The following is a 21,933-nucleotide window of genomic DNA, read 5'->3' as shown; positions in this document are numbered from 1 at the left end:
CCCTGGGATATAGACTGCTCAAAATTGTGAGAGGTGGAGCCTTGATTCACCTGAGACCCTATACAGTTGAGTCCCTGGAAGATGAAGTTATGAAGGATTTGAAGTGATTCTGTGACCCTCCTACTGGAGATGTGCCCTAGCCTCCTGCAATCCTCACCTGTTTACGTAAGCATAGTGTGTAAAATGTGTAGGTTTGATTTGGTAAGCACATAGGCCTAGATTGAAATTCCAGGTCTGCCATTTATGAGCTATATGGCCTTGGGCAAGCCATCACTACCCTGAAGTTCAGATTAAGAGGCTGTGTAGAACAGTGGTTAAGAATGAAGACAGACTTGAGTTTAAGCTATACCACTTGAAGGGCTTCCCTGGTGGCTCAGTGGCAAAGAACTCATCTGCGAATGCAGGAGGTGCGGGCTCAATGCCTGGTTCAGGATGATCCCCTGGAGAAGGAAATGGCAACCCACTCCAGTATTCTTGCCTGAGAAATCCCATGGATAGAGGAGCCTGGCGGGTTACAGAACATGAGGTTGCAAAAGAGTTGGACATGATTTATCAACTAAACAACATACCACATAAAACCTGTTGGACATTGAACAGATTTAACTTCTCTAAGTCTTGACTTTCTTGACTTTAAACTTATTAAGGTTCAGACTTCCCTGGTGGTTCAGTGGTTAAGATTGCATGCTCGCATTGCAGGGAGCCAGGGTTCAGTCCCTGGTCAGGGAACTAGATCCTACATGCTACAAGTAAAGATCCCACATGCTGCTATGAGGATTGAAGATCCTGCAAGTGACAGTTAAGACACCGCTCAGCCAAATATTTAAAAATAAATGTATTAGGATTGTGAGGACTAAATGAGGTAATTGAAGTAAAGTGAACATATAGTAAGTACTCAATAAATGGTAACTACTATTATAAAAATAATTTGTTATAAGAAAACCTACCCTATATAACCTGCACTGTGAGGACTGAGGAGGTATACTGAAGCACCAAGTGATGCTCATGATCTGGTGACTTGCCTGCTCTTCACAGACTCTCAAGATTTGTTTTCCTATGTGTTATTATCTCCTGCCACTAAATCTTACCCTATGCCTCATCCCCTTTGATATAAGCCCTCAGGCCCAGAAAGATGATAATTAGGTGATTAACTTAAGGCTCTAAAGGTAGAAATCTGATTGATTAGATTTCTTTACACACCCAGGGTTCTCCTATTATCCTCAAGGGACATGGGTGCTTCAGCAATGGGCTTCTAGAGACCACGTCTCTGTCTTTGTTGCCTAACCTTGAGAATAGTGGCCTTTCTAGCTTATTAGGCAGGGACAACCATTCTGTGGCAAGCTGGTGTTATTTTGTAGCTGGAGGATCCATGGTGGCCCTCAGCACATAGGCTATCATTTCATCAACCTTTATGGAGCACACTGTTTCTGGGTCAGGGACTGAGGCCATGGTTATGTTGCCAGATTCCCCCTTCTTATCCCGAGTCAGCCCACAAAGGGAGATGGATATTCTCAAAGACTGGTTCATCTCATTCTCTCTCCACATGATTAATATTTTTTTCCACCTAGAGATCCCTCTCCTCTCTAATGCTCAGCTCCGGGATGGGACTTCCTCTAACCCCAATCTATTCTTCTATAAGCCTGTTACCTCTTCCTTTGAAGCACAGCCAGTTTGAGAAGCAACTGTAGAACAACAGGCTTGCCTCAGACACACAGAAAGGTGTTGCTTTCTTCTCATTGTTGCTCCTTTGTTCCTTCATTCATTATTTTGTTCATTCACTTATAAGACGTTAAGCACCTAATATGTGCTAGGCAATGGGAATAATATAAAATGCAACTTCTACCATCAACGAGCCCAGTCTAGTAGGGGAAAAAAGCATGTAAACAAATGGCAAATACAGAGAGCTGGTTGCTAGACAATAGTCGCACACAAGAAGTGTGTCACATACAAGAGGCATACTTTTTTAAGGTGGGGTTGGCAGGACTTTAAAAGTTTACAGAAAAAAATTTTTTGTGTCTTGAGGGGCCACCAAGTGTGAAGGACCACCAAGTGTGAGAGGAGATATTCCAGGGAGGATTAATCACCAGTTGGAAAGGGAACTGTCCTAGATTAGAACAGCCTCAACATTAGGCTCTTTGTGAAAGTAGTGAGAGATGAGACTCGAGAAGGTAGGGTGCGGCTCCTAATAACCTTGTACATCACACTGAGAACTCAACTTTAATCTGTAGGCTTTCATATGCACTTGAGTGTGCTCTCTTTGGATGAAGGAGAAGAGACAGGTAGACTGGCTGCAACTGACCAAGCATGAACTGCTGAGAATGTGAATTTAAAGGGCAGTGGAAATAGTGAAGACAGTTTTGTGAGTTTTTGTGGAAGTGAAGTGAAGTCGCTCAGTCGTGTCTGACTCTTTGCGACCCCATGGACTGTAGCCTACCAGGATCCTCAGTCCATGGGGTTTTCCAGGCAAGAATACTGGAGTGGGTTGCCATTTCCTTTTCCAGGAGATCTTCCCGACCCAGGGATCGAACCTGGTTCTCCCGCATTGTAGGCAGACGCTTTACCGTCTGAGCTATCAGGGAAGCCCAGTTTTGTGGAAAGGGATGCTAAAAAACAAAAAGAAAACCTTCCTCTCCCTATGCCTTTTTCTAATTTAGAGATGTGTTAGAATATTAAACCTGGTCCCCCTTCTTCAGGTTGCGGTGGGTCATCCTGCTCCGTCCTTGACTCGGTACCACGATCTCCTGCCGTTTCCAAAACGCTCTCTTCAAACCCTTTTTTGTGCCTGGGGTTTGGGCTGCGGAATGGAGAGAGGAAGCAAAGGTAACTAAGTTGGTATAGGTCTCTGGATAGAATCAGATCGTCGTCACGAGCGGTTAAATGCGACAGTTGCTAAGATCGAGCAGACGCGGAGAACCTTGTGTTGGTGTTCGGAGGGGCGGGCCCGAGGCAGGGTTCGAGGGCGGGACCGCAGCGTGGAGCTGCGGGGAGGGGCGGAGCCAGGGGAGGAGTTTTAGCCGGAGCCGGTGGCGTCCCTTTTGGGATTGAGCAAGTCAGAGCTGGGAGCGGGTTCGGCACGGGAGAGCGGGGTTTGAGACCAAGCCCACTTCTCGGGCGGAGACTGCAGGACTTCTGCCTCCGCAGCGGCCGAGCAGGGGTGGGTGAGGGGCGGAGTTTTAAGCCCAGCCCTCGGGTTCTAGTCTCTGATTGAACACGGTAGGTCTTGGGGCGGGTCTGGGGCGGATCCCGTTCTGCATTTGACAGCTCTCTAACACAGCTGCAGCCGAGTCCTGTGGGTTCAGGAACCTGTGGCCCGGCTCTCCGCGCGTCCCCGTTCCCCCGGTGGCCCTGGCCCCGGCCATGAAGCGCATCTTCTCCTGCTCCAGCTCACAGGTGGCGGTATGTGCTAAAATGTCTGGGAGGCTGGGCATGGGGCTGGGGTCCAAGCCCTGTGGTGACAGAGTCCTGAGTCCTGACTCCACGCATCATGGCCTTTTATCTCTATCCGTCTTTCTAGCTCTTCCACTCCGTAGTGCAGCCCTCCAGCCCTGCCTTCCTCAAGACCCTGTACCTTAGCCTTGACTTGCCTTCCTAACCTCTGCCCTCCCCAAGGTTCTTTCCCTTGACCCTTTCTTGTCCTAGAATCTACACCCCAGCTTCTGATACGTTCCCTGGAGCCCCTGGTTCTCTCGTAAAGGCGCTGTTTTCTACTTCTATCCTGTTTCCCAGTACTGAACTACCATCAGGCGTCTGTCCTATCCCCAGCCTGGGCTCAGCCCCACTCTCCTTTCTATCTCCCACGTACTGCCCCACGCTTCATTTCCCAGCCCTGCCCTATCCTCACGACCTCCTCTATGGTCCTATCCTTGCTCTCAGTCCCACAAGTACCTGCAGCCCCGTGCCTTCTCTAGCCCTCCTTCATAGTGTCCTCTGTCCTTGTCCCCATCTCACCCCATACCACTTCCACTCCCACTCTCTCATCGCCACCACTGGCTCTCAGACAACACCACTCCAAACCTCTTTCCAGTTGGGATTCCCACAGCAGCGGCCTTCTCTTGTTCTCCCTCTTCAACCTCTGCCCATCTCTGCCCAGTGGTGGTTCAACTCCCCGATCTCTTCCTACCTGCTCTCTGTGGGTTAATCTTGCAGTCCAGTCTGGCCACACTGACAGGCACTGCCAGAGGAGGCACAGTTGCCTGGCTGCTCCCCAAGGAATGGGTAAAGTGCCTGCAGATTCCACTCTGGCCAGTTCACTGCGGTGCCTGGTCATCAGACGGGTTCTTGGGTCAGTCAAGGCCTTTTGCCTGCTTCTCCCCAGAACCTTCCTTCATACTAAACCCTCACCCAGTTGTTTAGGGCTCTTACTCTTCTTCCTTTGAGTCAGCTGGGGAACGGTGATGGTAAGAGAAGAAGAGGATAAAGTGGATTCACTCTGAGAGTTCCTAGAAGTCAATCTGCTCCCGAGGTTCTCCCAGAACAGGACATAGGGAGAAAGTCTACAGAAGCGAGTGGCCAAGGGAGGGTATAGGTGCTTCTTTTCTGAAGATCTCTTATAGACAGACCTCCTATCAGGGGACGAAATTTTCTGTGGACACTGAGATGGTGGCTCATTTAGAAGTAATGTGGCCAGCTACCTGTAGTAACATTGCTTAGCCTAACTTGACTTAGTGCTGTCACTCATTGAGCAAACATGAGAAATGCTCAGCTTCTGCATGAGCAGGTCACAGAAATCTGAAAGCAAGCTATGAGGCAAGAGTAGGTACTCTGTTGAAGCCTGTCCTCATCCCACTTATGTTTGCTTCCCCATTAGTTTCCATGCATTAATCAACCAATCAAAAGACATTATTGAATGGCTATTAAAGGTACCAGAAACTGAGGCAACCCAGAGTGTCTTAACTCATGATGATTTTCTCATTCACATGGACTCTTCTTTAGTTACTGAAAGTCCTCCACATTGCCCTTCCCTTTCAGGTTTGTGGAGTCTGCCTGCTCCTTAGGAATGGGGAAACTGTTTCATTCTTCCTGATTCTCCAGTTGTTGGTCCATGCCTCCTTTTCAGGGAGCTGGGGTGAACAATGGGGTGAATATTGAAATTGGAAAGCATCCCTCTGTCCTTCTTCGTCCCAGCTCTACAGAGGTTTGGCCATAAAGAATTTCTACCCATTCTAAACTCTTCTTAGTACAACAGGATTATAGGTAGCAAATTAGATGGATTTAGAACTGCTTAGCTGGAAAGAAAACTGTTTCCTCAGTCAGGGTAGGGATCCAATAAGATTGAAAATAGACTAGTTTAAGCTGTAAATTGTTTCCTCATGAAACTTCCCCACACTTCTCATGATAAATTCCTCCACTCCCTGGGTGGCTAACCACTCTGAACCAGTTTGTCAGAGAAGTAGTGTCACAGCCTTCCTGACCACTCCCAAAGCCTAGCTTCCTAGTCATGGCAGAAGATTGCCCCTTTCCATCCTCTCTCCAACCCCTGGGTTCACTGTACTCTCAGACTGAGATGAGAACTGAAGGATCAGTGATCATTTAAAAATTAATCTAAGTCATCCAGAATACATATAGGAAGTTTAAGAAACAAACAAAAACTTAACTCCTATGATCTCATTTTGTTTTAGTCCCAAGGAGTGTCTTCTATGTTAGCTTACTCTGCTTATGTAGAAGTAAACCAGGAAATAGCTTTGAACAGTAGGCACTGAATCAGGTTAGAGAAATGTCAATTGCATTTTGTTATTTTTTAAAAAACTATTTATTTACTTATTTGGCTGCATCGAGTCTTCATTGCAGCATATGGAATCTTTGATCTTCGTTGCGGTATGCAGGTTCTTTAGTTCGGGCATGTGAACTCTTCATTGTCATGTGGGATCTAGTTCCCTGACCAGGGGTCAAACCTGGGCCCCTGCTTTGGGAGCAGAGAGTCTCAGCCACTGGACCAACAGGGAATTCCCTCAACTGTGTTTTAAAAATTGAGAGTCAACTCCTGGTTTCTACAGGGCAGCAAAACCATTTCCATTTACCCATCCTATACAGTGGTAGCCATTCTCTCTACTGTTGGCATATTTCGTCTTCATAGGATGCTCATGGGCACACAGCCAGAGATAAGAAGAGGCTGCAATTACTTCTACAAAGGCATCCCTAGTCTTGGCTACAGAAATACAAAGCTTATCCTTGTTTTTGAGTTTGCTAATTAATTTGGTGATTGCTCCCTTGAGGCTGTGATGGTTATTCAGTGCCTCTTTCCCAAGGTGCTGGGATGAAAAATAGACTAGATCTTGGAATTCAGATTCAGAAGCATCCTTCTGTGTTTTGTTGGTTTTTTTTTTTTTTTTTTTTTGCCACACCATGCAGCCATATGGGATCTTGCTTCCCCAAGCAGGGATTGAACCTATGCCCCCTGCTGGAAATGCTGAGTCTTAACCACTGGACAGCCAGGGAGGTCCCCCTCTGTTGTTCTTCACCCTAGCTCTGCAGAGGTTTGGCCATGAAGAATTTCTACCTATTTTAAATTCTTCTTGGTATAACAAGATTATAGAAAGTAAATGAGGTAGATTTTAAAACTATCTAGCTGGAAAGAGAATTATCTACATTGCTAAGAAATACCGTTACCATCTATACAGCTTGACTATTGGCCAGTAGGAGCAAGAACCCTTCCTCCCACTCCCCTGGATGGAGAATTCTGAACCCAGGAATATCCAGAATGTGCCCAGCAAGTTTGAGAAGGATAGTGATTAGAACTAATGTTTATTGTGTACCTCCTATGTGACAGAGCTAGGTGCTTTATATAGTGTTATTTTATTAGGAAACTGTGGTTCAGAGAAGTTGTTACATGCCTCAGTTCACAAGGATAAAAAGTGTTAGAATCATAATTTTAAACAGAGAACTTCAGATTGAGGTCAGCTAATGGTGGTGTCCTGTGGTGGAGGTGTAGTTCTAGCTCTCTGCCTTTTCTGAGGGTGATGTAGCCCCCAGGGGACATTGGATAATGTGTTATTACATCTCAGTCTGTTGAGCAGTCATTTTGCTTATTTTGTCCTTTGAGAATTAACCTGTTTGGAGACTCTTCCTCTTGCAGGGATTAGTGTCTGAACGTGGGTGGCTTTACTCTGGAGGCGGTCTTAGACTGTTTATTTGAAAATAAATAAACCTTCCATAGCTCAGTATTAATATGACCTGGTGGTGAGAACTAAGATAGGGCATCCAGTGGCCTGGGTTCTAATCTCAATTTTACCACTATTCTGTGGTGTGCCCCTGGACAGTTATCTAACCTCAGTGCACTTCAGTTTCTTTTCTGTCAACTAGATAAAATAATATCAGCCCTAACTACTTTCCGGGAACGTTGAAAGGTTAATTGAAATAACTCTTAAAAGGGCTACGAGGAATTACCTCAGGAGTGTTACCTCAGGAACCATTTACCTTAGATAATTTTATGGTGTAGGCATTTAAAATCTTTCCTGTTCTTGATTAATAATTTGCCCTGGCTATGTAAACAGTATTTGAAAATGAGCTGGCTTCCAGAGACTCTATTTTTCCCCACCTCCTCCTATAGCTTCTTTCTTGTTTCAATTACACCTCGTAAAATGCAATGTGCCACCACCAATCCCCCACCACTTCCTGTTTTTTTTTTTTATAAGGATGCCATACGCTTGTAATGCTTTTTACAGTTTACAAACAGATTTTATATACATTAGCTCATTTCATACAACATGATGAAGTAGTAATTAGTTTCCACATTTTATAGATGAGGAAACAGGTTAGAGGTGTTCAATGGCTTACTCTAGGTCACATAGCTGAGGAAGTGGTCGAACCAGGCCCTGAACTTAGGCCTGCTGACAAGTATTTGCCTAGGGCTCTTTTCACCATTCCACAGATTTCTGTATCCTTCCATCCTTTCCTTTCTCTTCTCTGGAGCAAACAAGGCTTTTCTAGGCTTTCGGCTCTGGGTACTTTTACACAGCTCTTTCATGCCCTGTAATACTTCAATTATTGTAATTACCCTACCACCTGAAAAAGTCAAGCTGGCACAGTAGAACAATGTATGCCCAGGTGTGGATCTTGTCTGGAACAGCTGCTCTCTGCCAGGAAAATGAGGAGGGAGGGCAGGGTGGAGGAGGGAAGCTGTCTCTTCTGCCTCCTCCAGCCTAGCTGGAGACCTATCTTGGCCTTTTGGTTGGTGTTGCCAGGGAAGGGGAAGAGGGACTAGCCAAAGGGCCTGGGTATGAGAAGGGAAAATGGAAACTCTGTGCTTCTCCTCCAAATTTTGCACCCCAAAGCCAGTGGGTAGAGATGGTATGGCTAGGTACTTAGACTCCTAACTGTGACCCAAAGCTAGGTGCCTTGATTTCTCAAATATCTGAGAACAAAAAACAGAGCAGCAGAGGGGGTTGAGAGGCAAGGTGAACCCAAGTCTGGGATGGTCAGTTTGGTTCAGTTTGCTCCAGCAAGACCTAACGACCAAAAGGGAAGGAGTCAAGGCTAGGACTGCTGGGAGGTTGTGCGCCTACAAATAATCACAGTGCTGATTTAAAAAAAAGATATTTGAAACACTAGCATTCAGGACTCAAACAATGATTTTTAATTCAGTAGTCCAAGCCTCTTTTGGTGCAGAGCAGGCAATAACTGGCAGTAGTCCCAAGTGGCATGTGCATTGGTGAATGTTGAACTGGCCCAACTATGAAGCAAGCATTCAGTGACCTAGGGTGAGTGACTTGTAGAACACTGAAAGGACTTCAGGGATGTCCCTTTTCCCTTGCTTGGCCTCCTCATCATCTTTTTTCTTCCTTGGCTCTACCCCCACCTCTTATATTCTCACAATGTGTTTCTCTGGTCCAGGTGGAGAGATGGAACCGCCGTGATCAGAAGCTGCTGGAGGCGGTGCAGCGGGGGGACGTGGGACGCGTGGCTGCCCTGGCCTCCAGGAAATCTGCCCGACCCACTAAGCTAGACTCGAACGGCCAGTCCCCGTAAGTCCTCTTGATCCCCACCTTGGTATGTGTATCATGTTCAGTTGCTAAGTCGTGTCTGACCCTTTGCGACCCTGTGGACGGTAGCCCTCCAGGCTCTTCTGTCCATGGGATTTCCCAGGGAATACTGGAGTGGGTTGCCATTTCTTTTCCCCCCTTGGTATGCGGTTCTCTTTAAAAACTTCAAGCCTGGATATGATGTAAGACTAGGAAACATCTATAACTTCAGAGCCCTTTTTTGTCTTCATTAGCAAGTATATCAATAAATCTTCACTACTTCTCTAATGCTGCACACAGTGAGAGAAGGAGAGATTGTCCTTGAGGTCCTTACACCACATGACCCACATCAGCAAAACCGACCGAGAAAGGAATAAAGCCATGAAACAAATGGAAAACTGAAACATACACTAAGTAGGGTATTTCTTCATTGCACAAGTCAGAGGGTATGTGCTTGAGAAACTAGGAGTACAGTGGTGGCCATGAGCATCATGTGGCTGGAAGAGGTGATTAGTACAAGAGGGATGTTATTCCTTGTCTCTGCCCAAGTCAGCCTGCAAATGTCTAGCCCTCTGCTCTGGCCCACTCTTTCTGTGACATTTCCAGTCTGCTAAGGGTATTGGGCTCAGAGGGACAGGTAATTATGTGTACCCTGGACACCCTGAGATACTCAGATTGCTTAAGACCCATAGCTCTTCTTTCTACTTTGCTTCTAGCCTCCTCTGACGTTATAATAGTAGGCTATTTACATAGGCTTCTCTTTCTCAGAAAGTCAGGCTAAGGGAACTTCCCTTTCTGCCTTTGGAATTGGCTTTGGGGTGATGGAGCATAGCAAACAGGGCTTAGAAGATTCTCCCAGGTGGGGAAGATCCCCTGGAGAAACGAATGGCAACCCACTCCAGTATTCATGCCTGGAGTATCCCATGGACAGAGGAGCTGACAGGCTATAGTACATGGGGTCATAGAGAATTGGACATGACTGACTGAGTAAAACTATTCCTCATCTTTATGAGGCCCCTTTATCTTTCTGCCTCCTGGCCTTGCCTCTGGCAGGTTTCATCTGGCCGCCTCCAAAGGCCTGACAGAATGTCTGACTATACTACTTGCCAATGGGGCTGACATCAACAGCAAGAATGAGGACGGTGAGTTAGACTGAGCACTGGATCATGCTACTTGCTTTTCCCTTTATAGCAGCAGTGAGGGGGCGGGGTGGGGCAGTGCTGGGCCCTGCTGGGTGTTCAAACTGTGGTCCCCCCTGCTTCTCTCCTTGTAAGTCCCAGCCAGCCTGCTTTCAGGGGTTCCCCTCCTTGCAAGTGAGGGCCTACCTCACTCTCACTCCCACCTCCACTGTGGGTACCAGGCACTTGGGGAACAGGAATTTCTGGCCCCATGTGGCTGAGAGTTTCTCTCTCTAATCTCCCTCTGATTATCTGTGCGTCTCTTGCCTTCCCTCCCTGTGAGTCATCAGCATCCGTGGGGCCACCTACCCCCATTCCCTGCTTCTTTCTGTTTCTAGGAAGCACCGCCCTGCACTTGGCCACCATTTCTTGCCAGCCACAATGTGTCAAGGTCCTGCTGCAGGTAAGAGAGACCCCTGATACTACTCCTGTGAAAGGAAGAACTGGACCCAGAGATTCCTGACTGTCTTGTACTCACTAGCAACATTTGGTCAAATGTACCCCTCACATCCCCAGTAAGAGAGCTGGTGATCTCTCATTCATTAATTCATCAGTATTTATTTAATATTTGCTATGTGCAGGCACCCAGCTTAATGTTGCCCTCCAGGGCACATCAAAAAGCAGCAGTGTCAGGGACTGACACCCAGTCAGTCAATATGCGTGTATCGAGTTTCACCATTGGCAGAGCCACTGCAGAGACTGACTGCTGTGATGATGGGCGGGTGGAAGGATGGCAGAGGTGTTCATGTTAAACCCAAAGTCTGCTGTCTGTTCTTGAGGAGTTTGTAGTCTAGGAGTACAAAGAGAAATATACATGTGAGAAATGACATGTGGACAGTTCAGAAATAAGCTTCTCAAATTTCAAAAGGCCCGGTTCAACCATGCCATTGTGCCAACAGATATTCTGCTTTGTTCTCCCTAGCTCTTTCCAAGATTCTCATTTATGATCCTAAAGTACCAGACATGCACTCAGGTGTTATTTCCTTAATGTGTTTATTTACCTATAATCTGATTTTCCTTAGGCCCTAAGTTTATGAACCAGGGCTGAAATTCAAGACTGCCTATCGTCTGCAAGGAATAAACTGGACTTGCCTAGTAGTTGGCCATAGCCATGATCCCTCTGCCCCTCCCTATAGTACGATGAAAGCTGGTTCTACAACAGATACAACAGGGTGGGAGATGACAGTGTTAACACCATGCTCCATGCTGCTTCCCTTTGTGACTGTTTGCAGCATGGTGCCAATGAAGACGCTGTAGATGCAGAAAATCGTAGTCCATTGCACTGGGCAGGTGTGTGCCAGGGGACTAGTGGGAAACGGGGCTGCTGGGACCAGAAGGTGGGGAGGGAGGGGAGGATAATGTTTGCGGGGCAAGGGGAGGCCAGAGTTGACTGCTGAAAGGTTTGGAGAGGATACTGCATTGTGGTCTGAGAGGTGCCCTTCCTGCTTCTGCTGAACCCAATCATCCTGTAACCCTCCATAGCCTCCTCTGGCTGTGCCTCAAGTGTGCTCCTCTTGTGTGATCATGAAGCCTTCCTGGACGTCCTGGATAATGTGAGTGTTGGCAGGGCCCTATATGGGGAGGCTGCTGCTTTCTTTGAAGTTAATTAGCCAAGTTCCATGACCAGGGGTTGTGTGGTACCACCTCTTTTTCCTTCTCCCTCTGCCCCTCCTCCTTTTCCACACAGAAAGGTTAAGGCTTATCTTCTGGAGAGTTTTCAACCCTCTGAGGAGGAGTATTTAGCCCCAGAATTGGCGTTCTTTTCCTGAAGAGGTGTGGGAATAAGGGAGTTGGTAGGACTGTGCCAAAGCCCTGGTTCCCCTGTCTCCTCATGAACCCTGTTCCCACAATCTGTGCAGGATGGACGTACACCCCTAATGATTGCCTCGCTGGGAGGTCATGCAGCTATCTGCTCACAGCTACTGCAGAGAGGTGCCCGGGTTAATGTCACCGACAAGAATGACAAGTGAGCCTTCTATCATCCCATCCCAAATCCCAACCCTGACAATCTAAAAAGGAGCCACTGGGCAAAGTGTGTGTGTGTGTGTGTTTGTGTGTGTGAGATGGGGAGATTGGTCTCTGTTTTCTTGGGAACCGCCTTTCTTCCCAGTGGTGGTTCAGAAGCGCCCTGCTTGTGCTTCATTGTTTTCCTCTTGGTGAGTTAAGAATGTTTTCTTTATTCTTTATACTTTCCTATTCTGCTGCTGCCGGCACCATCCTTCTAGCATAGATGACTCTGGAAGCAGAATTAATACTCTTGGAACCACTATTTTAATTGACTGGCTTTCAAACTATGTTCTAAGATATAGAATCTGTCTACCCAGTAAAGAACTTATATAGAAACTCAACATATAAAGCAGAGGAAAATGGAGCCCCTCAAATAGGCTCCCTGCTTTCTGATGTCACAGCTCCTAGAATGACATCTGAACAGTTCTGTTCTGGCCTAATGCTTTGTCACTTACTGGTAACGGTCTTTGGTTCTCCTGACCACACTTAGCCTTGCAAGTGGATTTTTTTGTTGTTGTTTTTGTTTTTGGAAACCAGGACTCCAGGATTTCATGAGAAAAGCCTATGCTCAGATTTGTCTTACCCCACAGATCGGCTCTGATCCTGGCCTGTGAAAAAGGCAGTGCTGAGGTGGCTGAACTGCTCCTGAGCCATGGAGCAGATGCGGGGGCAGTGGACAGCACAGGGCATGATGCTTTGCATTATGCCCTACGCACACAAGACAGGACCCTGTGGAGGCTGCTGCGGCAGGCCCTGAACCGGCAGGGCCGAGGGGGTAAAGCCAATCTGCTTTTGTGACTCTAAGATGCTCCTTGATAGCCTGAGAATCAAAGAAGCTTCTTAGATTCCCATGTGTTTCCATGGAAACAATCCATGTGATAAATAACTGTCACTTTAGTGGAGAATTTACTTATTTATTGCTTCTGCTATGAGATGCCTCCCACTTCCCAAAAGCAAGGTCACAAAATTCTTTAATGCACCCTTGTCTCTCCCTGAAGGCAACTCTGGCTAGCACTATTGCCAGCATTTATGAGTTGTAATTGTACGTCTATTTGTGTGATTCAATTGTCAGTCTTTCTCTTGCCCCTACTATACTGTAACCCCCTCAGATAACCTCCTCTGTCTTGCTCACCATTGGCTCCTGGTTTCTAACTGTAACAGTACTTATTGGCACAGTGTCCAATACATAAGTGAGTGAAAGAAATAAATGAGCCGACATCTCTCTGGGACAGGGAACCTACATTGCTGGCTACTTAGGGATCCATCAAATAGGGGTGGCTTCTAGCACCAGAAAGACACGTGTGGTTAAGGATGAACACTGAGGGGCCACTCCTTTCAGAGAAAGTCTGAAGCCAGAGTGTGGGCTAAAAGCATGTGGGCCCTGTCTCCTCTCTCATTTCTCTCATGTCTTTTAATGTAGGTCAGGGGCCAGTTCAACACCTGGATCCTGCATCCCAGGTAAGACCCTAAGCACCTACTCCTTTTGCTTCTGACCCACCCCAGTCTTTCCCGCTGGGATGTCTCCCAGGCAGGGATCGTTGGGGCATCGAGACAGTCTAAGAGAAGAAAGGCTAGCTGCCTGGGTTGACGTCACTGTTCCTTTTTCTACATAGGCCTCTCCCTCTGAGCCTCAGGTGGGTGCGCCACCTAAGAGCCCGTGGAGGGCAGAGCCTGAGGAGGAACAGGAGGAAGAAGAGGACGAGGATCCATGTTCAGAGGAGTGGAAGTGGAAGTATGAAGAGGAGAAAAGAAAAGTTTCTCAGTTGGAGCAGGAGCTGCTGCGAAAGACGGAAGAGTGCAAGGCTCAAGCTACAGCTTACCTGGGCCTGGAGAAACAGATTCAAGAACAGGTTCGGGAGCTGGGGCTCCTCCTGTCCCAAGAGCCCAGAGCTCCAGGGGACCAGGGCTCTAGTCTCCGGCCTGGAGGAGATGGCATGGAACAGGGTTGTGCCCTCAACCTGCTGGCTAAGCACATACAAGAGCTGAAGAAGCATCAGCAGGCTACAGCTGCAGCGGCAGCCAACCCAGTATTAGCTTCCAAGAAGGCTGAGGATTCAGTCCCAGGGGAGATCCAGTATGAAGCCCAGGGAAAGTCCCAACCAGAAGACCAGGAGCCACCCCAGAGCCCAAAGTCTGAGACTGTAAGGAAAACCACAGGACAGCAACTGACCAACAGTGATGGGCAGGCCCTTCGCCCTGATCATACTGACCAGCTGTTTGCTGGCCGGAAGGAGAGGCCCCAGGCTTCAGGGGCTGGACCCACAAGCACAGTGGCTGAGCCAGTGGGCACAGCAGCCATGAATCAGCTCCTGCTACAGCTGAGGGAGGAGCTGGCTGCGGTGTGGCGAGAAAAGGATGCAGCCCGGGGGGCTTTATCAAGACCCGTCTTGGAGGGAGCTCTCGGGACACCCCGGGCTGAGGCTGCAGCAGCTGCCTGGGAGAAGATGGAAGCCAGGTTGGAGCAGGTGCTGGTGAGACTGGATCGAGCAAAAGCAGGATTGCAGATGAAATCCGAGGGCCCTGCCCAGGAGCCCAGAGAGGGAGCGCTCAAGTCAGTCCCAGGGACCATCACCCAAGAAGATGAAGAAAAGGAGAAAGGGGTCCTTGGGGCCCGGGGAGAGCCTCTAGGGGCTCCTGGAGGGGACCAGATGCCAGGAGGAGGCCAGGCCAGGGGACAACTGGAGAAGGAGGTGTCCGCCCTGAGACTGAGCAACAGTAACTTGCTGGAGGAGCTGGGGGAGCTGGGCCGGGAGCGGCAGCGGTTGCAGGGGGAGCTGCAGTCCCTGAGCCAGCGGCTACAGCGGGAGTTTGTGCCCAGGCCGGAGGCGCAGGTCCAGCTACAGCAGTTGCGGAGGAGCGTGGGGCTGCTGACAGATGAACTGGCCCTGGAGAAGGAGGCCACCGAGAAGCTGCGGAAGCGCCTGGCCTCCCAGAACAGAGGCCTCCAGGGGCTGTGGGACTGCCTGCCCCCAGACCTGGTAGGCCAGGGGAGTGCACGGAGCACAGTCACCGCGCCCCTGGAAGAGCTGCAGGCCTGCATCAGTGCCTTGGTGGCCAGGCACCGCGAGGCCCAGCAGCGGCTGGCTCAGCTGGAGGAGGAAAACCAGCAGCTGCGGGGCTCCCCTTCCCGCCCTGGCGAGCCTCGCTGTGGGGAGGCCTCGGCTTCCCCTCAGGTGGCGGCTCTGGAGCAAGACCTGGGGAAGCTGGAGGAAGAGCTGCGGGCGGTTCAGGCCACGATGAGCGGGAAGAGCCAGGAGATAGGGAAGCTGAAGCATCTGCTCTACCAAGCCACCGAGGAAGTGGAGGAGCTGAGGGCCCGGGAGGCGGCCAGCCTGCGGCAGCACGAGAAAACTCGGGGCTCCCTGGTGGCCCAGGCCCAGGCTTGGGGCCAGGAGCTAAAGGCCCTGCTGGAGAAGTATAACACTGTCTGCCGGGAGATGGGTCGGCTGCGGGAGGCGGCGGCCGAGGAGCGGCGCCGGAGCGGGGACCTGGCCGCGCGCGCGGCGGAGCACGAGCGCCAGGCCAGCGAGATGCGCGGACGCTCGGAACAGTTCGAGAAGACGGCGGAGCTGCTCAAAGAGAAGGTGGAGCATCTCATCGGCGCTTGCCGGGACAAGGAGGCCAAGGTGAGTAGGCCAGCCCGCCAGCCGAAGGGAGTATCAGGGACGGTTTCTGCGTGCTTAGGGTCTGCGGCCCTGAAACTGGGTCTTCCTTCCCCGGTGGCTCAGCGGTAACGAATCAGCCTGCAATTCAGGAGCCGCAGGAGACACGGGGTCGATCCCTGAGTCAGGAAGGTCACCTTGAGGTAGGCATGGCAACCCATTCCAGTAGTTTTGCCTGGAGAATTCCATAGACAGAGGAGCCTGGCGAGCTACAGTCCACGGGTGGCAGAGTCGGACGCGACTGAAGCGACTTGGCAGGCACGTATGACCTGAAACCATCTTTGGCCAGTCAGATTAATAGCCCAAGCAGAACACCAGTCAGTTGCAAGGACCACACAATGTTCTCCTGGGTCTGAGGGGGTTTGGGGTTGAAAATTGGAAGTAAGGTATAAATTCAAGAGAGAAGGGAGCTTGGGTATTAAAATTTGGGGCTCAGGGTTCGGAAGCTCCCCTCTCATTTCAATCAGAGTAGGTTCTACAAAAGAGTTTCATTGGCAAAGAGGGTGCCATGCAGAGGAAAAAATTTGAAAACCAATGTGTTAGATACTCGAGTTTACTAATGATTGCTCCAAAAGTGAATATAAGTCTATATATTTTTAAAAGACATGTTTTTATGAATTCTAAAAAAATCAATTTACAAATGAATTTAGTAATTCTAGAACTACTTGTGCAATAAGTTCAGACTTATTAGAATTTGTGTACATGATCAAATTTAGAAGGATTAAAAACTATAGGGAGTTACATTTGACAGAATATAAAGTACATAAACGTAGAAGGAATGTTATATAGAATAGGAATCAGTGTTGGGTTGGGTTAATTAAAGAAGGAATTTTATGTTGGTGTTGAAGATGATTAGACAAATGAGCAAAAGAAAATAGTGTAGTGGCTCTTAATTGAGACTGTCTGCATTTGAATTTCAATTTCAAAACTAACTGATTGAGGGGCTTCCTGGGCAGGCCAGTGGTTAAGAACTGGAGCTTCCACTGCAAGGGGCACGGGTTCAACCCCTAGTCTAGGAAGTAGGATCCTGCATGCCATGAGTGGCCAAACAGAAAACAAACAAAAACCCCGAACTGATTGACCTCGTGTGAGTTATCTAAGCCTCAGTTTTCTCATATATAAAATGAGGATAATAACAGTCATTATGAGGATTCATTAAATATTACATTTAAAATACTCAGAAAATTTTTGGCAAATGGCTAATACCCAGTAAAGGTTAGCTACTCCTGCCATTCCTATTACAGCTGGTTATGATTAACTGCATTTGTGTCTCAGCCTCACGAACCACAAAAACTCATCTCCATTTCCTTCAGCGGTCAGCAGCCAGAAGTTGGTCAGTATTCAGTAAGGAGCTAAGAGTGTGGGCCATGAATTCAGAGATACCTTGATTCAAAATCAAATCTTGATTTCATCACTTATTAGCTGTGTGATTTTGACAAATTACTTAACTCCGGCTCCTTATCTACAAAACGTGAATGATAATACTTCCCTCAGAGAAGTATTGTTTTTCTTAGAACAGAAGAGTTGTTTTGAGGATTAAATGAGACAATGTGTGTAAAAGCACATGGCAGGTATTAAATACCCAATAAATGGCAACAGACCTTGACTTTGAGTGGTCCTGGAGTGGGAAATGACCAGGGCCGCATTGATTCCGTTTCCTTTTGGCCTCAGATCAAGGAATTGTTGAAGAAGCTGGAGCAGCTTTCAGAGGAGGTTCTAGCTGTTCGGGGAGATAATGCTCGCCTTGCCCTACAGCTGCAGGTATGTTTGGTCCTCGGGAGATGGGCACCGCTAGAGAGGAGGGTGCAGAGTGGCAGTAATGTATCTGTGGGAGAGATTTTGGGGATCCAGAGGCCAGGCAGTGGTCTAGGCTGAGGTGCTCAGGGGCCAAGGGAGCCCACCTGCCACAGCCGATCACTTCCCTTTGTTTTCCTCATGCTTGGGGGAGGAGGGTGAGTCACATGACCTCCCACTGATACTCACTCCCAGGATTCCCAGAAGACCCATGAAGAGATCATCTCTACCTATAGGAAGCATCTGCTGAATGCTGCTCAGGTGAGCCTGGGGGGAGGTAGAGGCAGCGAGCTGGGCAGGGGGCATTGCATTTGGCGCCTCTTCTCTTAACTGCAACGACGTCATCTCTCAGAAAGCTGGACTTTAAATGTTCCAGTGTCAGGTTTCTGGACCTCATGAGGCAGATCAAGAGTATGAATGTGAAGGGAAGAGGTGTTTGCCCCTCCTTTCCAATTCCCTGACTGACTGAAAGTCTTTTTCCTGTCCCTGTGCCCTTTCTTGGGGTGTTTCCCAGGTGGTGCTAGTAGGAAAGAACCTGCCTGCCAACGCAGGAGGTGTAAGAGACGAGGGCTTGACCCCTGGGTTGGGAAGATCCCCTGGAGGAGGACATGGCAACCCACTCCAGTATTCTTGCCTGGAGAATTCCATGGACAGAGGAGCCTGGTTAGGCTACAGTCCATGGGGTCGCAAGAGTCAGATACAACTGAAGCAACTTAGTACACAGAACATGCCCTTTCTCAGTTTCCTCCCGAGCCAGCTTATCCCTCACCAAGGACGAACAGGTGAGTGGCTTGCTCCTTTATTAGGAACTAATAATAACTACAAAGAATTGAACACTTATTTTTGTACCTGGTGCTTTGCTCCGTATTCACAATTGTAATCCTCACAGCAGTCCTGAAAAGTCGATGTCATTATCTTCCTTGTAAAGATTAGGCAACAGCTATGGAGAAGTACTATTAAGTGAGGGCACATAGTAAGTTGCATTCTACTGCAGAAACTCTCCCTCTCATGTTTTGTTCATCTCCTTTTGTTTCTTTCCTGCCACCTACAGGGCTACATGGAACAGGACGTGTATAATATCCTCCTGCGAATCCTCAGCATACAGGAGTGAGGCAACCCATGCCCTGAAGAATATGGGATCTCTCTGTTGTGAGTTATGGACTCAGGATGATGAGGGAAGGAGCTTGGGAGAAAGGGGGTTAAGGATGGAAACTGGAGTCTCCTTTTGCCCTGGGTAATAACTGACACTAGGGAGATAGAGTGGGACATATCTTGTGGGGGCATAGACTGTTTGAGGTGAGGTCACTTGAGTAGACATGATATGGGGAATGCCTGGGTGGAGTCAGGAGTCAGTGAGCAGATAGACTGAAGGGGTCTGACTTATGGGATAAGAGATGGAAAGGAGGAGTTGAGTGACTTTCCTAAGGTCTGGGGCGGAGAGAAACCAGTAGAAGATGAGTGATGGTGGGACAGTGATGCACGGTTGTTTCCTAGAGTGGGATTCTATAGATTCCAGAATCTCCTTCACTCCCCCACCACTCATTCAAAGTGTAGTCATCCTCTCTCTTTCTCCCGACCCCCATGCAGCTGGCTATCTTCTCTAGTCTGGATAGGGGAGGATCATCTTTAGCCTCTTGGCATGAGTGGGAGGAGACTGAGGGTATAGAAGTGTGTGCATTTCATTCTTGAATTTCCTCTTTCAGGGAACAGAGCATCCTGGTTGGCAGAGGCTCCATCAGGCTGTGGTGGGTGGTGGGTTGGCCACTGGGGCTGGTGTGGGTGGAGCTTCACCTGACATTATGGACCCCAGACCTGAGAACCTGAACCCTGGAATCAGCATGGATGAGATCAGAGGAGGTGTGGGTGGAAGCCGGCTCTATGGAGAATAAAGTGGGAGGCAGGATGGTGTTGGGTGTCATTGTTTCTTCTAAAGGGGGCATGGGGAAGGAATCTTTTCATTCTTTTTTGATCACAAATGGCCCTGTAAATTAGCTGCTTTCAAACTTTGATTATGATCCAAAGAAATACATTTTACGTCCTGTGTGTACATACCTGAAATAATATTTACCCTTATTATTTCTATTCTATTCTATATTCCATCAAAACATATTGGTTACCTCCACTAATGAGTCAAGACCCAGTTTGAAAAACAGCATTCTCACAGTTGGAAAAACAGCCCTCTGTAAAAATGGATATCGACACTCCTCATTTCTCTTAACATCTGTTTTGTACTGACTGAACAGCTCTAATCTTTCTCTCTACCTTGGGACTCCTCAGTCCACTATCTTTTTTATTTTTATTTATTTATTTATTTTTCACTCTTTTTTAAGAAGGAGAGATTAAGAGACCTAGATTTTCTTCAGGATGTGCATATGATATTCTATCATGTTAAACTAGGTGTCTAGATTTGAGGTGCCTGATTTCATGAAGTCACTGTCCTTTGCCCCAGGTGCAAAGAGGGTTGAAAAGTCTGATTCCTGGAAAAGGGATAAAGGGATACTCAGCTTTGGCTTCTTCCCTCCAGTTCTGTTCTCAGACTGATAAAAATGTATCTCTGGGTCACTTCCCCTGGGTCTCCGCCCCTTCCCGCCCCTCCACCAGTCAGACCGCTAGGTGAGAGGGAGGCGGTCGGTTACTCAAATATTTGGAACGGTGGCCCCCACACTGATCCCTCCCAATTCCTTCTCTCAGCCCGCCCCCTGCTGGGTTACGCTGGGTCAGGCGGCAGCGGTTTGGCAGTCAAGAGACTGACTGGGCTGAGAGAAGGGTGGGGAGGGGCTGTCGTGGAAGACAGGGGGGCCACGCAGGGCTGCAGAGCCTGTCTCCAGGGTTTGGCCAGGAAAAAGGCAGCTATGTAGATTAGGTCCTAGACAAGATGACGTCAGTTCCAGGGTTTATGCGGATGGGCACAGGACTTCTTTAAGGTTGGGAGAATGAAGAGAGGAGGAATGGATGGGGAAAAAGAAGGGTGCAGTTGCCAAAAGAGCATCAGAAGGTCAAAGTCATTTCTATTAAGGGGAACAGAACTTCTCTTTTCCTTCCTGCCCTTCGAGTTACCACAGAATAGAAAAGGAATATAACATTCCTTATTGTATATGCAGTGCGGGGTGGGAAGAATGAAGAGATGGCTGAGAGAAGGGTCCAGAGAAGGGGAGATCATTTTGCTAAGTTCGAGTCAGGAAACAGTTCTGGTAATGGAAGTCATGCCTTTGGCTTCCTCTGGGGTTCCTGGAACCTGATCCCAGGATGGCTGAGCTGTGGGAATGGTCAATGATGTTAATATTAACACAGAAGTAGAAACTTCTCCAGCCATGGGTTTTCCTAAGCAGTCTCCCTTTATACAACCCCATAAACTGTTACCCAACAACTCAAGCCCTGACATTTTCCTTGATTTCATAAATAAATCTTTCTTTCTCAAAGTAACTCTAGTCTTGATGTTCCTGTCTTTCCTCCTGGACTGTCTCTTTAGTAGAACTTCAGTAGGGACTTAACTATTCCTGCTTCACTTCTCTCTCCTTCTCCAGATGGGATGTATGCATGAGAGGAGGTGAAGCTTGGTGAGCCCTGATGGGGTTTGAACCCCACACCATGTTTTTGAATGCCCTTGATCTGAAACTTGGTCCTGATGTGCAGTTCATTCTTTGGTCACATAACTTTATTACACTGATGTGAAGAGGGTCTACTAAGTGCCGGGCACTGGGGATAGAGAGAGCTTGCAGGCAGGATCAGACCCAGGAGCCCTGCTTCCTAGTTCTATGTTATCCTATAGGGATGCTAGAACTTAAAACTGCAATGAACTTTCTTTTTTCCCCTTGTGAATTTGTTTTTCTTGAGATATAGGGGATGGGTTGGGGAATATCTCCATGAGTTATGCCCCATCAGTGAAATGTCCATTCTAGTCTCCTTGGGATAGCTTTTGGAACTTTCTCTTGGAGCTGCTGATCTTGCTACTGTTAGCGAGTTCAAGTTCACTCTGCTTGCTGCATGGCAGGCCAAGGACTCAGAGACAAGATGTTGAGGCAACAAATTTTATTTGGAAAACTGGTTGACCCAGAAGATGGCAACATCTCAAAATAACCATATTGTCCTGGGTCTGGATACCAGGTTCTTTTATGGATCAGAGATAGGGGGCGGTAGTAGGTGAGGAAACAAAGTAAAAAAAAAGGCCATTAATGTTGCAAATATCTCCTAGAATGGCAAGCCTCAGGCAAGGGGATGTGTTAATTTCTTTCTTCCTGTAATCTACATGTGGACAGGGTTATGAGCAAAGGCACTTTTGCTTAACAGTGAGGCAGAGAAGCAGAATTCTCTGAAGTAGGGCTTTATATATGATTATAA

The 21,933-nt window shown here is 48.1% G+C and overlaps 1 protein-coding gene across 1 annotated transcript; it reads left to right on the top strand.

The window, feature by feature from the left end:
• Positions 1-32: 32 nt before the first annotated feature.
• ANKRD35 (ankyrin repeat domain 35) lies at positions 33-21,018 on the top strand. The gene is made up of 16 exons (XM_043456760.1): positions 33-165; positions 2,691-2,817; positions 3,272-3,393; positions 8,827-8,957; positions 10,008-10,096; positions 10,471-10,535; positions 11,365-11,422; positions 11,615-11,685; positions 11,992-12,098; positions 12,730-12,914; positions 13,560-13,597; positions 13,753-15,765; positions 17,473-17,562; positions 17,791-17,856; positions 18,647-18,744; positions 19,299-21,018. Exons 1-15 carry the CDS (start codon positions 130-132, stop codon positions 18,704-18,706), a joined length of 3,258 nt encoding a protein of 1,085 aa, XP_043312695.1. The 5' UTR covers positions 33-129; the 3' UTR covers positions 18,707-18,744; positions 19,299-21,018.
• The last annotated feature ends 915 nt before the right edge of the window (positions 21,019-21,933 follow it).

The sequence above is a fragment of the Cervus canadensis genome, chromosome 2 (genome assembly GCF_019320065.1).
Source record: "Cervus canadensis isolate Bull #8, Minnesota chromosome 2, ASM1932006v1, whole genome shotgun sequence".
Classification (NCBI taxonomy): Eukaryota; Metazoa; Chordata; class Mammalia; order Artiodactyla; family Cervidae; genus Cervus; species Cervus canadensis.
This window is presented reverse-complemented; position numbering and strand designations above follow the sequence as displayed.

Coding starts and splice junctions, on each gene's coding strand:
- ANKRD35 (XM_043456760.1), top strand. CDS start 130: ATGTGCCCTAGCCTCCTGCAATCCTCACCTGTTTAC. Junction 11,423..11,614: donor TAGTCCATTGCACTGGGCAG/GTGTGTGCCAGG, acceptor AACCCTCCATAG/CCTCCTCTGGCTGTGCCTCA. Junction 12,915..13,559: donor GAACCGGCAGGGCCGAGGGG/GTAAAGCCAATC, acceptor CTTTTAATGTAG/GTCAGGGGCCAGTTCAACAC.